The sequence below is a fragment of the Labrus mixtus genome, chromosome 2 (assembly GCF_963584025.1).
Source record: "Labrus mixtus chromosome 2, fLabMix1.1, whole genome shotgun sequence".
NCBI classification, from domain to species: Eukaryota; Metazoa; Chordata; class Actinopteri; order Labriformes; family Labridae; genus Labrus; species Labrus mixtus.
Window position 1 is genome coordinate 18071111 of NC_083613.1, and position 17953 is coordinate 18089063.

Genomic DNA, 17953 nt, shown 5'->3' on the forward strand with positions numbered 1-17953 from the left:
TTTCAAGGAAGCAAAAAACCAAACAAAACCAGAAGGAGTGATTTGTGCAAAAATGAAGGAAGAGAGACTGAGAAGAAAAAAAAGAGGCAGTGAAGGGTGGGGAGTGAGGGAGGTGTAAGAGTTTCCTGTAGTTGCATGCTGATCTTCCTCTTTGAGTGGGTTCCTGTCAGAGTGAGCAGCACAGACGAAGCTGAGCGGAACAGGATGCAGGCTATCAAATGTGTGGTCGTGGGAGATGGGTATGCCATATTTTAATTTACCTACAGTGTATGTAAAAGTTGCCTTCAGGTATTGAATCTAGAGGTGTTTAGCCCGTGTTATGCTTGATGAAGATGTTTAGCCTACAGGCTGTGTATTTAGAGTTCTTTGGTTGAAATATTAAAGATATTTTCAAGCCCCAAGGGGAGCTTTCAGTGACAGTTTCTCGACTTCCCTAAGTTGTGCAAATGTGATTTTTTGCTTGCCCAAAAAACGTAAGGCTCTCTGTACACTTAACGTATCAAAAACACTTTGTCCAATGTTATGTGTTAAGTCTCTAGGCGTGTGTTTGACAGCCTGATTCAGAGCAAGGGTGCTGGAGGGTGCAGGCCACAACATGCAGGAAAATGCTGTAGCAAGCTCAGAGCAGGCTCTTTAGTGTAGGCATAAATGCAAAGAAATGCAACTAATTAAAAAGACTGAAAAGTAGAAAACTGAGAAGAGAGGAAAGAGATAAAAGAGTCAGAAAGCTACACGTTAAAGTTGGTCATCATAGTAGACTTTAATATTCAGATCATACTCAGTCAATTGAGTTAATTGTGCTCACTCAATACAAGTTCAGACACTGAGATCTACCTTATCACAAAAACTAACTTCTACACCTAATCCTTAAAGAAGGGGCCATCAAGGGCAGGTTGTAATGATGGCGGAGATAATGACGCGGAAGTGCTGAAGAGCTCAGTTAACTGTTAACAAAGAATGTAATCTGTAGAGGTAGCACTTCCTTGTGTGTTTTAGCTCTCTGGTGTGTCTGTAAATGTAAACTGAAGAAGCAGTGAGACTAGACTCTGTAAAACCTTGGATAGTGAGAGTTTTTGTATTTTCTTACTTAAGCACACTAAAAGTGAAGTTCCAATTAAAAACATAAGTTGTTGTTTTGTCTCTAACACATCTTGCAAGTACCTTCATATTTGTGTAAAATGAAGAACAACATTGTTAAATTTGAGTTTCTTTCTCATATCTTTGAGCTCCTCAATGTGCCAAAATTTTAAGTTTGATGAAGGTTCATCACTTGGGGGCACATACTCAGTTTTTTGTCCAATGAAACGCTTTGGTGAATGTAGTTACATCACTGTGACAGTGAATTCTGCTAGTTACTGTATAAAGAGCAAGAACTTTCCATCCTTGCCAACGCTTTTTGACTTTCCTGCCCCTCTCGCTGCTGTTTTCCTGGACTATCAATTCCAAAGATTTTCCTCCTACAAGATGAAATTTTAAAATCTTCCCATCTATGATTGTGTATTTTTGTTTGATTACTGTATTTAACTGTAAGTTGTATACAGAGACAGATCATCCTGAACAATGACAAAAGAGCAGAGGGGCAGAATCACTTGTTGAATGTCACATTCCTCCTTGACTCAACAAGAAGGCCTCATGAATAATATTAGCTTGGTGCATCACAGCGTTTCTACCTGCCAGTGGTATTGTCATGGTTGCACTGCTACATTATTGGCAGTTAAATATCAGCAATATGTCTCTGCCTCATGATTTCCTGAAAAACTGCATTTACAGGAAATACATTAACATGAGGAATTAAATATCTTTCTGCTAGCTGTTTCATTGGAACGTAAAAAAAAAGGAAAAATGTTTCTCCATCATAAAAACATCCTTAACATATTTGGTCTTGTTTAGAATTTCTGAATTGAATTGCCTGCAGCTAAATGTAACCAGACCTCTATCACTGTATACGGTTATAAATCTGATATTATTGTTTTAAAAGAAGCATCAGAGCAGAAACCAAGGCCACATTTTGTTTTGTAATTTCTGGACTTGTGGTAAAAAAAAAAAAAAAATCTCCTGAAGATGTTTTATTTAGAATCTCAGGTACTGGTCTGCAAAGACAATAACAACATAAACTGTGTCAGTGTCCAATGGACAGCTATGGATCTTGGCTACAGGAGCTGGGATTGTGTCGACTCCATGTGTTGCCACACACCCTGACATTGTTTTAAATAGCTACTGCCTAAGGACATTTTTTTCTAAAATGCACTGTCAGAACAGATGCACGCAGAGAGCAGGAGCAGTGGAGGAAGTAATGTAAGGAATGTGAGAAAAAAAAAAAAAAACACTTGTGAAAAGCTTGGAGCTGCACCTGTGAACACCTGGTCAATCACTGCAGAATGATGACCATGGTTGGTTTGGGATAATGCCTTTGAACAGGGTTAAAACATTCAACATGTCCCAGATAAAATGTCTGAATGCAGCTTCAGATCTAGTCCACACAGCTTGTGATGTTGTGAGTCATTTCTGCCATGATCTTTCATTTCATTGACTTAATGTGCATCACGCTGCAACCTTTGAAAAATCCTTCGCTGTCTGAACGTGGGGCTCAACCAAAATCAGAGCTCATTCATTCTGTGCAGGTGGACCTTGAAGAGACAGAACAGTCTTTTGAATTGAACTCAGGACCTACTCGTCTATATTATACCAAAACGTGTATGTTTGACATATGTGACAGAACTGGGATGTCTAAAATGGGATTTAAAGCTTCCAGTAATAAAGAGAAAAGAAGAAGTTTGTCTGAAGTTGTAGGGAAGTCTGCTGTCACTGAACTCACAGTGTACATATAAGCTAACATGATGTTGATAAATGGCCTTTTTAAAGCATTCCCCCATTTGAACAACATGTTTACTTTTATTGTATTAACAGTTGTAATACATTTCCTGATTGCACAACTCCCAGAAATGAGAAAAAACGTAAATCCATAAATGCCATTAAGCTGCATTCATTCTAATGGCCAATAGGAGGTTACTCTATTGATTACAAAACATGTCTGGTTGTATGGAAGTCTAGAGGAAAGGTTTACAAAGTTTACAGTCTCTATGGATAGATTCAAGATTGTTCAAGAAGCAGACTGAGACTGTTGTTCTTTTGGTAAGCCAAATGATATTGAAAACTCAAAACACTGAACATCACCATCTATTTCAAGCAAATATAAAAAAAATAGATAAGACAGCTAGAATATTGCCATTTAATGGAACGATAAAATCTTGGGTTTGAATTTCATACAGAGCCTAAGAGTTGGTACAAACGTGGAATATTTTACTTCAGTCAAACTAAAAATGATATAGAGATAACACTAAAGCTACCTTTAAGCCCAAAGTAATAACTACTGCACAAATGGTTAGTAACATAGTCACAGGAGTTCCTTGAAGGTCCACACATAAATATTCTTAACTACGCTAACATGCTTACATGTGTTTGTGAACTCTTCCTTCAAATCTTAATTGAACAAATGATTTACCAAAGATGTTCAGTAAAAAATAGAAGGAAGTTTAGAAATCTTCTGCGCCTGACATCCTGACTCACTATAGCGTGCTAGTACTAAGTTCACAGCTGCGGCAGTTCAACAACTGGCCTTGCGCCCACTTATTTTGTTATTACTCATGTTTATCATTGCTCTGGGTTCGAGGGTGAGCAGGCTTTAAGCCACTTAAAAATGTAGTGCTTGTGGGAGAAAAAAGATTCAATACTTAAAGCACAACTCATAAGAAACAGTCAATTTGCCCAAAGTGTGGTTTATTTCTTACCATATCTTCAGCTTTTTAAATAAACTCCTGATTAGCAGTTAGGCACCTTTGTGTTTTTTGTTGTATGTAAGGCCTTTTAAATAATTAATGGGTCTTGGAATATTTAGACTGAACCAAGTTGAGGAAGAAGGAAATGATAAAACATGTGACATAAAGAAGGCAGATGGATCAAATGGACAAAATTAAAGCAATGTATAGAATTTGGGAAAAGAGAATGAAAGGGAAAACGATGAAAGACAAAAACAAAGACCAGGAGAGACGAATCTTCTTTACAAAATTGGCCAACTCTAAACCAGATAGAGTAGGATGGTGTTAGCATGAGACAGAAATGTTGGCAGAAAAACCATATAAAGACGAAGAGACAGAATGAAGCTTTACTCTTTTTTTCCTTCCCCTTTGTCTGGTTCCTGTTTTCAACACTAACTACTGCTTCTGAAACAGATCAGTTCCTATTTGACTTGCACATAACCACAAGAGCAGACTTGCTTGCACTGACACATAACACCCTTGTTAACCCATAATCCTAAACGTAGCCATCATTAATACATGTCCAACCTCAACCTTCACATTTGATCTAAACCTAAACAAACATACCTTAACTTCTAAACTTGTCCTCACAAATATAGTCACACACACACACACACACACACACACACACACACACACACACACAAACATGCACACACGCACACATAAAAAAAAACACAGTTTTTCTAAGACAGCTGCGTCTGTCAATCAAAGATTGAGTTACCTTTTTCCTGAGCTGGCCTTAAAAAAGCAAATTTGTTTTATTTGTGTGAAGATGTTCCCTTTTTAAAATACAAAATATTTAGATTTCTTACTTCATACATTATTTAGATATAACAGTTAAGCTTTTCAGCTTCACGCAGATACCAGATTTGTAAATCTTTTAATGTGCCCCTTCTGTCAGAGAGGTGTATTTGGGCTTTAAACATTAATCCCCCCACAATACATTATATAAATAATTGTTTACTAAGTTATCTATACAGAGGTAGAGAAAGCACATATACTAATTTATCTTGTAGAAGTATACTGACACTTGTAGAAAACAAGTGTCTCAGCATGTATATCATTTAGAGTTTCATCCATGTACACTAAGCAGTTTTTCTCATTATTATCAAAGCTCAAAATACAAAAGATACAGAAAAAAATATTTTTTTTCATATCATGGTTGACATTGACTCTTTGGGAAATGTAAGCTAAAATTCAGAGTGCACAAAGGTTATTTTCCTTTAACCATTTTTTTACAGATAGCAGACACATCCTCATGTATTGAATTGGTGTTTTTTTTACTGTCCACTCTTTTGTAATGATGACTTATCAGTGTTGCACCACAGAAAAAAAAACCTTATCCCCTCCAAAGCCTGGTTTTAGAATCAGATGTTACCAGTTGTTTCATGTGCAGCCTTAATCAATGTATGAAACTGAAAGTATCTGCATGGCAACCATAGAGTGTCGACTGACACCTGACCTGACTAAAGCAGGTGTCAGTCACAACTTACTCTGTAAAATGTACGTTACATTCTCATCAGTGCCATGAACAGAACAATGTATTTGTTTAATTCAGTTTTTAATTTTCCTTTTCTTTATCTTTTTAGTTTGTTTGTTACATTCTGTTATCTTCACCTTTATTATTTTCATGAAAGTTTGCTTATTTGAAACATGCCAGATTTGCGCCCCATGTGGCCAAGAAATCACCGGTGTAGTTTCAAACCATGCGTGCTGCAGCATTGACCGGGGAGACAATAAGTCATACCCTGCTGGTCAGTGAAAAGAATGCAGATTTAAGTCATTCTAACATTGGATATATATACCAGAGACTTCATCTTTTTCTTTTACAGTCAGTGGTTCATTTAATGAGGTACAGAAGACTTAAACGATTTATTTCCTAATTCTTTTATATCCTGAAGAATTTGGGCTTTAAACATGATCCTTACTGGCAAACCACAGGCAGGACATTTATGCTGCTACATGCAAATCACCTGATTTCAGAGCAAGATATTTCCCTGCTATGCAATACCTGTCTGATGAAAGCATCAAGGCTGAAATGTTCATAATGTTATCTGCTCTGCAAAGCAGTGCCTTTGTGAAAGACAGAGCATAGGATCTGGTGTTATTGTTGAACTATGAAGGCAAAGCTCTGGAACAAAATCAGAACAGGACCAGTTGATACTTGTTTGATCATCCCTTGCTTTCAGCCACGTGGTTTCATCACTGCTGATGTTGAGATAAGCTGCTCACTGCGCCACTGTGATGAACATTTATGGGTTTTCATACATCTTCTCCGCTATTGTGGCATGACATGTCTGTGCGTTTCATTCTTGATTGATATAATCATGAGATCCAATCTGGTTTCATAGAAGTTTTGGAAATAGTCTCGAAATGAAAAAACTATTTTTAAAAAAATGTATCAAGGAGAAAAGTTTGCACCAGGAGATGATTATGGTGGATTAACAGGTCAAACAAACAGAACTTTAAACCAGATGATCAAGATTTATGTGACACAGTTTTGTAAGTCCTTCTCGATCTTATAGCTGGTTTTGAATTCACATCGTTTTTGGCATTTCCAAATTGATCTTGAATCTTCTTAAGCATAAAAACGCAGCAAAACTATCCTTTTGTTCTAAATCTGAACAACCTCTGGGTACGACTTCCAATCTTGTAGCTTGAAACCATAGTTTTTGTTTCCATTGAGGCTCACTCTGTGTGTTTTTACTTGTTTGACAGAGCTGTGGGAAAAACATGTCTGCTCATCAGCTACACAACCAATGCCTTCCCCGGAGAGTACATTCCTACTGTGTGAGTATAACACACATAAACACACACACACACACACACACGGACATACTACACATGCTCGCTCCATCCATCTGCACTCTGCACAGAAATACCCCTTACGTACAGAAACCTGAAACAGTTATAAGAGTAGATCTGCAGATATACCTGGTGGTGTCGGTGCTGACAGGTTTGAGCTGGCACCATAAAAAAAAATACTTACTTCTTTTTAAAGGCCAATTCTATCAAAAGAAAGTTGACATAGAAATACAGAGAAATAAGTAGCTGAAAAACAAAAAACATATTTATTAAGCACCTTTCAAAATAAGATCAGCTTTTTTACAACTTTTTGTTTTAGAAAATATCTCTGTGATGTATGAAAAAAAGGAAAAGAGTAAAAGTCTTTAACTCAGCTTGAAACATAACCTGTAGCAGCACAGACAAGCAAGAACAGAGAAAAGTTATATCTTTATTTATTTTATTTTTTAAACTGACACCCTTAGAACTTGTTTTTATTCACACGAGGTGTGAGATAACTAGACAATGCACAGAGAGAGTTGACAGTGTCCATCAGAATCCCTTTTTTTTTTTTTTTTTTTTTTTTAGCATTTTGAGTTTTAAAATTTGTTTCTTCATAAAGTTTTTGTCCACTGCTCTTATGATGAGACTGTAGTGTTTCTCAGTGGCCACAAGGGGACATCGCTGCTTCACTCATTTTTTTCTAAAACATTCAACTGAGGAAGAAGTACATGTATCTTTTACTACTAATACTAAACTAATACTGCTCTGTGTCTAAAACCCCTCTAGGAATAATACAGCATTCAGAATGTATAAAAAAAAGCGTTTTACAAATAAAAACATTTCTTTTGAGTAGCGTTATTCATATACTGAAACTCCAATCTTCTTTAACTATTAAAACAAATCCTGTGGAGATAAAGGTACAATTATTCCCTCTCAGCTGGCAGACGCATGAAGTAGATAAAACATATAAATACTTACAAATAGTTCCAGTGCTTTCAAATGTTCTTGACTATGTCAAAATAATTCATTCCTTAAACACGTCATTTTTCAACAACAGGTGACAAAGACATTATGTTATACTGTATGTTATCTTCTTAAGGAAAAGAAACACAGAAAAGGAATAAAACCTTTAAACCTTACATTTACTATACTGCTAATTAACTTAGCAAGAAGTGTCACTTGAGGTTTAATGAGCCAATTACTGTACCTAACACAATTTACTGTAGAGCACTTTATATGTTTTATTTCTTACTAACAACCCTTTATTAGTGCTCATTTCTCTCTATTCAACACTTCCTGATGAACATACTTTTTTAACGGTCTTTGTAATGCTCTTTCAAGGTCTCAGATGACTCATGTTTGATTATGATACCCTACATTGGCATGATTGGATTTATTTTAGGATCAAATGTTTTGATTTTTATAATGTAGGCTAGATTTATCAGCTAAAAATGAGACCACTCCCGTATGACCCACAAGTAAAAATTATAGAAAAATATCCAAAATGAAGATATCAAATATAGAGGCAAACTACTGGAAAGAACGAGAGAAAACAAATAAAACATTCATCCATAGATGAATCATGAAGCAGATCAAGTCTCATATCTAACACAGAGTATGAGCACCTGTATAGAGATGTCATTACAGTTACACTACGTTATGTAATAACACCATTTGTATAATGCATGGTGGCATCTATATGTCCTATCATCAATTAATCAATTGATTCATGTTTTGCTTAATTAAAAAACCCACCTCATGGTCTAACTGATTTATTGACAGCCTGTGCTCTCCACAGATTCGACAACTACTCAGCTAACGTGATGGTGGACAGCAAGCCGGTCAACCTGGGCCTCTGGGATACAGCTGGACAGGAAGACTATGACAGGCTCCGCCCCCTGTCCTACCCACAGACCGTACGCCATCCATCACACACACATGCAGGCAATTCATCAGAAAAGACAAAACCCACTGTTTCTCCCACAGTGCGACCAAGGACCCTTAAATTAGCAGCTGTCAGAGCCATTAATTCCACACTGCAGCCTGACTGAGTTATGCGTCTCGTTAAATCAAAAGGCAGAAAAGGACAGAATAATAACTGGGGAGTCAGAAACTGAGGAGCCTTTTAGATCCTTCAAAAACACCCAACAAAAAATCCATTGAGAAAGACTTTATAATCCTCTATTTCTTCACAACAAAAAAGATTATTGAAAAAAACAAATAATGTGTCAGAGCACAAAAATAGATTCAATTACATAAAATAAATCAGAATGGTATTCTTTTTTTGTTGTTTATGACATGATATGACCAATATCTTGGTTATTAAAATGTGTTTTGTTGATAGTTGGTGTAATGTATTTCTCTATGCTTTGTCAAAAAGCGTCCTGAAATGTTCCTCACGTTGGGCTGAGCGCAGTTGATAACCTCTCATCCAAAATGAATCACAACAACCATCTAACCACTTTAAACAGAGCATTCACTTCTAATTTAAACAGAATCATTAAAAAAGAAAGCTATCACGCAGTCTAGATTCTGTTAAAGTTTAAGAATAATATCAATATTTCCGTAAATTTCCATTCAAATGTGCAAAGGACAAAGTGATGCTTCATGTAATCTGTCGTTTCTCTTTGTCTTACATCCAGGATGTTTTCCTGATTTGTTTCTCTCTGGTCAGCCCAGCGTCCTATGAGAACGTCAGAGCCAAGGTAAGTCCCCTAGTACTCTATTATTTGTATATTTTTAAAGAACCTTTTTTTAAATATATATTTGTAATCTATTAAAGCCTCTGAAGTAAGTATAATGCAAACTGAAATATTGTCATTTAAGTTGATACTTTACTGATATTGGGTTTGAATTGGATATGATAACTCGTTTGTTTTAGACTTTTTTTTCTGAAAATTATAAAATTAATTGCACATATCAATCAAAGGAAGAGGTTACATGAAAGCTATTCTGCTGTAGACTTCCAGAGTTAGCATTGTCCACAGAGTAATGTATTCACAGCAGTAGGAGAGAACTGTCACATTCTGTTACTCACCCTTTAGACACCATTTGAAATGGATACTTTTTGTAGACTTCCTGCTGCCTCCTCTGATTACAATTCACACCACTCAAACACACTGTTTAGGGCACATTAACCATGGTTGTGTGCAGATGATATCGGCCCCACCAAAAAACAAGCCTCAAGAAATGGTCTTAATAAAGTCAACTTTTTTGCATGAGACATTTTTTAACAGATTTTTTGTTTTTATTCAGATCATGAAAATATACTTTGGCATTGTTGTTGTTTTTATGCTATATTTGTTAGGCTTTAAATTAGTAGCCCTTGGGAAAAAAACAATGCTTACAGTAAGAAAAAGAAGAAGCAACATTTAGATGAGACGAGGCTGTGATAGGAGAGCAGGTTGCCGTTAATCCCAAAATGTCCTTAAGACAGGGACTAAATCCATAGGTGGTCCCTGTGGACTAAGCAGTGTTTTGCCTTGCATGACCTCTCCTCCTGAATATTTGAATAACTGAAAGACAAGCAGGCAACACTGCAATACCCGGAGTCCAAAAATATGAAAAAGGGCTATATTATCGCAGTCCATTGACCATTCTCGAACACTATTGCTTTGTTGGGCTGGAGGTGTTTTGAACGTGTATGCGAAATTTAAAAAAAAGGGATCGTAGAAGAGTGCATGAAATGTATTTGGTTTCCCTCAAAATTGGTTATCTTTCACATTGTGATTCAAGGTTGAGCAAAATGCCTCTTTGATACGTTTCACTTTGAGTATATAACAGAAATGTGTAAACAACAGTTAGATTCTAACAGAAATGGCAGCCTTTTAAAGATAGAGAGTTCAGCATCACTGTGCAGTGGAGTTGGTTCCAAGTAGATCATTTCCATTTAAATTATCTTTCAGAGGCCAGACTCTTCTTATCTGTGGGATGTAATGGTCTAATGGTCTTGTTTTAAATTTCCCCTGTGTAGCTGCTCAGAACCACAATTTGCATTTGTGTCCTGTGTAAGATGTGTGAACGCTTTGGACACTACATTATTTTGGGTCTTTCATTTTAAACCACTGATAAGAAAAAATATCTCGTTTTCTTTTTTCTTTTTTTTCTCTACAATCACAGTACATAACTATGTATCTACTCGAGTATTTTGCTTTAGTAACATTTCCTGTTTTAGGGTATGTTGTATCACATTTTCGAGATAAATATGAACTTCTTTTCCACCACATTTAACTGACCCATAAAGTGAAGTCAGAGATTAAAGCATCTGTGAGAAGTTTTTCGCTGGTTATGAAAAAGACTTAAATTAATACTGATGTTTCTATATGACCTGCCAAAGCAAAAAAAAAAAAGTTATTATTTCTTTAACCGCTGCCGCTGGGTAGGTGTCAGACAAGGTGATTAATAGCACTTTACATTTACATTTTCTACAGCAAAGATTCATGTTTTGACCGTCAAAAAGAAAACAGGATGAGTTTGGGTTTTTTGGGTCAAAAATCACTTCTCAGGGATGTACTAAAAAAATCACCAAAGAGATAAAAGGTTCCTCTTTTTCCACATGGGGCGCTAAAAAACACCCCAAAAAAAAGTTCCTCACTGGGGTTCGAGATTCTACATAAAAATGCATGATCCATTATATTACATAACATCAATTATAGCATTACAAATAATTAGCTAACATTATTAACTATCTTATCATTGTTTGTTAACAGTAAAATAACTATGGACTAAAGGTTAATTCACTATCAATTTACCTTTTATTGACAATGGTTATTATAAAGTATTACAAATAAATTCAATGCATTGTTAATAATGTAGCCTTCTGTTTCCAACCTTTCTTTTTCTGGCCAGTTGTGTTAAATCATTACAGTGAAGTCATTCAGTTTTAACAAAAGGTTGCAGAAAGCACAAGATGACATAAAACCTTTTCATGTGCAGCCCTGTGATCTCAAGTGTTCTATAGTAGCCTACTTCTATGCACCCTCTGTTCCTGCGCTACAATGACTCAAAGACCTCCAACAAAGGGGAGCAGCTTAAGGACCTAAAAATCCCTTACCACCTTGTAAATATCCTACACGAACATCAATACGGCATGCCGGAAGTAACAGGAGTATTGATTAGATTTGGTTAAGTACTCTCCTTTTCTTTTCATTTTGAATCCTATGTGGGTATCCATGGTAACAAGGGACTGGAGTATTAACAAGGGAAAGTGGTTGTTGTTAGATTAATTGCTATAGAGCAGAAATGTAAAAAAAAATAGGAAGAACTGTTAATGAGAAAAATATGAATAAACTAATTCTTTACCCAGAAAATGAAGCTGCATTAAGTATTACATTTTTATTTTCAGTCTTATGATCATATGAGTCACAAAAAGGCTGAATACTGTATGTCATTCTCCTCTGACGAATCTCTATTTGGAGAATCTCCGTACAAATGTAGACTCTGTAGTCTGGGGTCTATTTCCTTTTTAGTACATCTGTAGTGCTTGATTTATCATCTGTCAGGCTGTGATGTATGCAGGAAAAACAGTTTGAATTACAGAGAAAAAGATAGAAAGCAACCTGTAATAAGAACATCCCATCTCTCATCTGTGATCACCTCACATGGATTTATAGGCTAAACCTCTATTAACAAACATCTGCAAGTGCAACTAACAATTCATCGTTCTAATGGTGTCACAAAACCCGAACCAGTGAATTTTTAGTCTCCGATGTCTTCAGGTACTAAAATAATTCAAGTCACACTGTGGTAAAGTTTCAAATCCATGTGGTTACAATCCTCACTTGATAGATGGGTTTAAAAAATGAAACAGATTTCCCATAGGCATGAAAACACATCACAATTTATTTTAATTTCACTTTTAAATTAGATCTGAGAAGGAGTCCATATGTTCCTATTACACAGCCAGTTAAAGTTTCAGCTATAAATCTCTAAAACCTCTTGAAAAATGAATTAGTTCAAGAGGCAGCCATGGGATTCATCGGGTAATACCCATAATCCCAACATGCCAATCACCTGGCTTGTGAGCAGATTACTTAAAAAACAGGACGGATTTGTCAATCAAAAACTACAACTATCAGTTAAAACTGTCAGCAGATAGCATCTCTATTTTTTCTGTAGAGAAAAATAGATGGAGAGAGGCATTAAGAGGAAAAACGTAGAAGGGAGAGAAGAAAATGATTACACTTAAACGGGTAAGAGAGACAGGAGGTGAGATAGGAGGATTGGCAAAGAGAGTTTGGAGGGATAGATGGGAAAATAGAGTGAGCTAACAAGTGACGGCAAGAATTATCAGAGAAATCTAAAATGAGTAAAGAGGCGGCAAGGGCAGGTTAAAAATGAAAACCTAATCAACAAAAGCAACATTTTAAAAACTTTTCAAAATCCATGCTACAAAGCATTTAAATCTTTAAAGGTTAATGATGATAGTGATGAATATTAATTATGTGTCAGATTTGAAGAAAATGCCAGGGGGTGTAGAGAGATGAAAAGTACAAAAAGGTGGATTAAAGTGTTGTATAATCATAATGAACTAATTCATCTACGGTATGAGGAATGCCACGGACAGCCTCGGAAAAAAAAATCAGTTAAACCTTAAATATCAGCTCTTAAACACCCTTTCCCTTCCACTTTCTCTTCTCATTTGGATTGCCTTTGACCCCTTTTTCTTTCCAGTGGTTCCCTGAGGTCCGCCACCACTGCCCCTCCACACCCATCATCCTGGTGGGCACCAAGCTCGATCTGAGGGACGATAAGGATACCATTGAGAAGCTGAAAGAGAAGAAGTTGTCACCAATCACCTACCCACAGGGCCTGGCTCTGGCAAAGGAGATCGGTAATGCCCATTGTTCATTTTGTTGTATGGGATAGACAATTTTCAGTCTTATGTCTTGCATTCCTAATTTGGTATACAACTGAGTAACGGATAACAAGCAACTCACGGTTCAAATTTACCACAGTTTTAAGCTTCCTCCCCTTGGACAGTCATGACTGTCACTGCACATAATAACGGCAGAAATATTATTCATGAGTAAAGTATGTTGTTCTTATAGAAATTAAGTTTCTATGGAAAAAATGACCATCAAACCCTGGACTTTCCCTCCCAATGAAAACAAGTCAATGTTAACTTCTTTGGGAAGTTGACTTTTTAAGTTTTGTGGTGAATGTTAGTTATGTAACTTCAGTAAGTACTAAAAAAAAAAACCTGAACCATGAACTTTTCTCTTAAAGCTCCTTCCAGGAGTTTTAGGCTGGTTATGAAACAGACTCGAAGTCATACTCTTTTAGATCCATATCAAAATGTTTCTCTTTGTTTTCTATTTAAGATTCAGTGAAATACCTGGAGTGCTCGGCTTTGACCCAGCGTGGTCTGAAGACTGTGTTTGATGAGGCCATCCGGGCAGTGCTCTGTCCCCAGCCCGTCAAGAGCAAGAGGAAGACGTGCATACTGCTGTAAATGGTAAGACTGAAGTACACACTGAGGGGGAGAAAGGGAGTGGTCAAACAATTGAAGGATGAAAAAAAGAACAAGTGAATAAGAGCGGGAGAGGCCAGGCAGCCATTTTTCTATGACATCACGCCCTGGGTGGAAAGCTGTTGTATTCAAATATTTTTTCATGTCTTGATGCTTTGTTCCATGTTGTAAGTCATACAAATGTGGAGAATCTGACAAACTGTTTTTGTTTCTTCACTCAATATATTAGCAGCTACAAAGACAATGGAAACTGAAAATCTAGAGAGACATCAGGCCATACTTCAAGTTATAAATCATATTTGATAACCAATTAGCACTCATCTAAACACAGCATACATTAGCTTTAAGCCACTTCCTTGCTAACACTTAGATTACACATATAATAGAAAAGGACTGTGTTAAGTTTAGATATTAATGTCCATCTTTATCACAGTTTTATGAACCTGAGGAGCTGAAACTGGAAGTAATTATGCTGACAATGTAACTTTAACCCTCAAAGACCAAGAGGGCGTCCCGCAGCTAAAAAGAGATACAGTGCTAAAATGTTTAATAATTTTAGAACCGTTAAATCTACTCTACATACTTTAAAAGTTTCAAAATGAGTATCTGAACTTAACTGTGTAGCCTCTCTTTGAGTGGCGCTGTTATTTTAACGTAATTCTTTTAGTGATGAATCGTAGTGACTGTCTTTTTAACATCTGTGGTAGCAAACTGACTATTTTAATAGCCGACTGCTTTAGTAGCGCTAACATAGATGTAACTGTTTATTCACATCAGCTATCCAAAAGTAAGATGTTGATAATACAGTGAGGCAGTCCATTATGGCTTCACCTTCAACTTTGTAGGTAAAAGCCTCAATCAAGTTGTCTGCTTATTGGGATCTTGGAAAATTTACAAGCCCTTCTTTTGATTTGTTCAAAGTGCCGACACAAAAGTAAGGTTTCTTGTCCATTTAGCTATTTTCACCGGAAACAGATAAAACTTTCCAATCTGAGTGTGACGTCACCGAAAGAGGGCCGATTTGTGAATATGTTCAATGATTACTTTGGTTTGCCTGGCGCGTAAACCTTAAAGTGTCCAAGATGACTTTTGTCGACTCTTGATCAAATGTTGCACAAATCCCTAATGTATAGCTAATAAATGACTCAAAATAATTTTCTTCACTAAACAAACACTTTGAGAAAGATATAATAAAAGGTTTAAAATGTGGCAAGCAGAAAAAAACATACGCAAGTCCCATAAGATGCTTCAACAACGTGTAAACTTTAAACAGGAAGTAGGGCTTTAAAGCACATAATTACATTTCCACTGCAGGGACCAGGGTCTAAATAAAGTTGTAGCAACTTGTACCAAGTGTGCTGTTTTTTTTATGATAATAATTATAACAAATGATAACTTTATTTATATAGGACCTTTAAAACAAGACTTTCCAAAGTGCTTTGACAAACAATGCAAAGAACGGATATTTAACTTCATACAGCAAGATGATATGAAGCCACAGTCAATTTGGAATTAACCCTGGAGGACAAAAAATGCAAATTAAAGCTGATTCCACGAGCCTGATCTCCTCAGTGAGGTCATTCTCTTGAACCTGATGGTAAAAGCACGGCCCCCTTCTGATTTCAGCCTCAACTTTGGCATTGCAAAAAAAGGCCATACCTGAGAATCTACAAGGCTGCGAGCTGACTCAAAAGGTGTTATCCTGTATCCTGTAAAACAGCATCCTGTAAAGCATGGAGCCACACCTAACAATGATTTAAAAGTGAAATCTATTCTAAAACTAACAAGGAGTCCACAAATGGAAGTAGGGATAGAGGTGATACACTGATCGTCTGTAAAAACCATCTAGAAGCGGAGCTACTGGATTCTGAAATAGGTGGAGGCAAGAGAGTGTTTTAAAGGTAATACTTTCTAGATCCCCACAGGGACAGTTCGGGACAATAATGGAAAGGCAGAGACATGATGCAAAGCGAAGTCTGATATTTTTTATGACAAATGAACACGCTCTGATAATAGAAAGAGAATATAAGCCAATTCTTCAAAAGTGATTTCACCAATCTCATATTTGACAAAGAACTACTGGTGTTATTATTTCCAAGCTTTTAGGGCATGCATCAATTTGCTAAGAAAAGCAGACACTTAATGCATTAAGCTGGAACATAATCATTTGACCCGCTCAATACATTTTTCTCCCAAGTAATGCAGCAACTGAAAAATACACAATCCAATTGGAAAAAGGAGTTACTCATGAGCCCATGCCTTTTTTTATTTTGATGAAATTAAAATAAATTAATGGACACGCTAAAACAATACTGGAGTCAAAATAAAAGGCAATCCACAGCCCCCTGCAAACGCTCTGAAACAGAGTTTGTTTTAAAGAGCAACAGGAGCAGAATATTAAAGGGTTATTGTGCTGTTTTTAAACCTCTGTCCTTTTCTTTTAGTACTGATGGCATCCAATGGGTAACAGGATTAAAAGACATGATGCGGGGAAATTATTTTCCATGGTGTTGAAGCAGAAATGAATCATCTATGACTTTTTACATGTAACGCCATTCAAGGTGTGTGTTTCAATAAGGTGTTAAAGCTTCATGTTCTCTCCATTGTTTCAGATTCGACAAGGACCCCGTAAGAAGAGAGAAAGCAATTCAGACTGCTGACCCTGGGTTAAAAGAAGACCTTTTAAAAGTTCTGTTCTGTTTTCAACTAGAAAACCACTAGTTTAAAACAAAGTTATGAGTTAACTTATTAACTAATTATAAGAGTTTCTAAAATTAAATCACAAAATGTGGATGAACAGACATGCTAAATGCATACAATATAGATTAGATTAAATATGAGACCAGGAACAGCATGCTTGCTTTATCCTATACCAACTAAATACAGGTGTTTTGTGTACTCTCAATGAATGATTTGATTAATTCATAGTGACTTACAACTGTTGTTTAAAGAGTGATGAACAATGGATCAGGAATGTAGTTTTGTATTGGGAGAGAGATGATCAATGTTTTTTTTTTTATTATTAATAAAACTTTTTAACAAATGTATTATGTATTCATGTAATGTTAAAATAAAACACACTTGATCAAGAAACATCTTCATTGATTTTAATTCTAATTCATTTATTCAGTTAACGTCATAACTACCATACCATACCATATCATATGTTATAAAGCCCTTTATTGTTCCTATAGGGAAATTTGTCTTGTATTTCAGTGCTGCACATACATTCTGCATCCATAGTAGCATCAATAAAAAAAAACAATAAAAAAAAAAAAACTTGAAGGTCCCAAATAATAATTTTTTTCAGCTGTCTACAAGAAGTCCAGGTCATCTTAGAAGCAAGATTTGGAATACAGTTGCAAAAAAAGAAATCATCCATTTAGCCTCTGTGGTGGATCTACAGCGTCTCAGTGTCTAACCTCATTAGGATCAGAGTGGGTGGGGATGCTATCAGAATGAGATGCTGCGCTGATTGGCTGCTTGAATGATGTCTGAGAGGTCTATACATACCGTCCAGAATCTGAACCCGAACAGGAGGAGGCAACTATTCAAGTATTGACAGGTCGAGGAGGGTACAAAAGTGTGTCTGAGAAGTACACTGTATACACTTTTTTGTCTTTAATGTGTAACTTTATGTGGCCGGTCATGACAGCGGTAAACTGTCTAAAGAGTGCATTTTATGTTTTAGGTGGGCTGTGCACCTCTAACTGTAAGACGTGACAGGCACTGTTTTAATTTATAAAGCCTCAACTGGCAAATAGCCGGCATATATCACTTCTTTATTACACCTGTCTCATAGTCTACCCATTCCAGTAATTGGCTGAAGCTCCAAGTTCCACAGGCAAACACTTAATTTGCTAAAACTGCTTTGAGC

The 17953-nt window shown here is 36.4% G+C and overlaps 1 protein-coding gene across 1 annotated transcript; it reads left to right on the top strand.

Moving 5' to 3' along the window:
- Positions 1–82: 82 nt before the first annotated feature.
- Positions 83–17169, top strand: LOC132987078 (ras-related C3 botulinum toxin substrate 2). The gene is made up of 7 exons (XM_061053896.1): positions 83–239; positions 6537–6608; positions 8404–8521; positions 9248–9310; positions 13278–13437; positions 13928–14061; positions 16689–17169. Exons 1-6 carry the CDS (start codon positions 136–138, stop codon positions 14056–14058), a joined length of 648 nt encoding a protein of 215 aa, XP_060909879.1. The 5' UTR covers positions 83–135; the 3' UTR covers positions 14059–14061; positions 16689–17169.
- Positions 17170–17953: the final 784 nt, after the last annotated feature.

Coding starts and splice junctions, on each gene's coding strand:
- LOC132987078 (XM_061053896.1), top strand. CDS start 136: ATGCTGATCTTCCTCTTTGAGTGGGTTCCTGTCAGAGTGAGCAGCACA. Junction 6,609..8,403: donor GGAGAGTACATTCCTACTGT/GTGAGTATAACA, acceptor TGCTCTCCACAG/ATTCGACAACTACTCAGCTA. Junction 8,522..9,247: donor CCCTGTCCTACCCACAGACC/GTACGCCATCCA, acceptor TCTTACATCCAG/GATGTTTTCCTGATTTGTTT.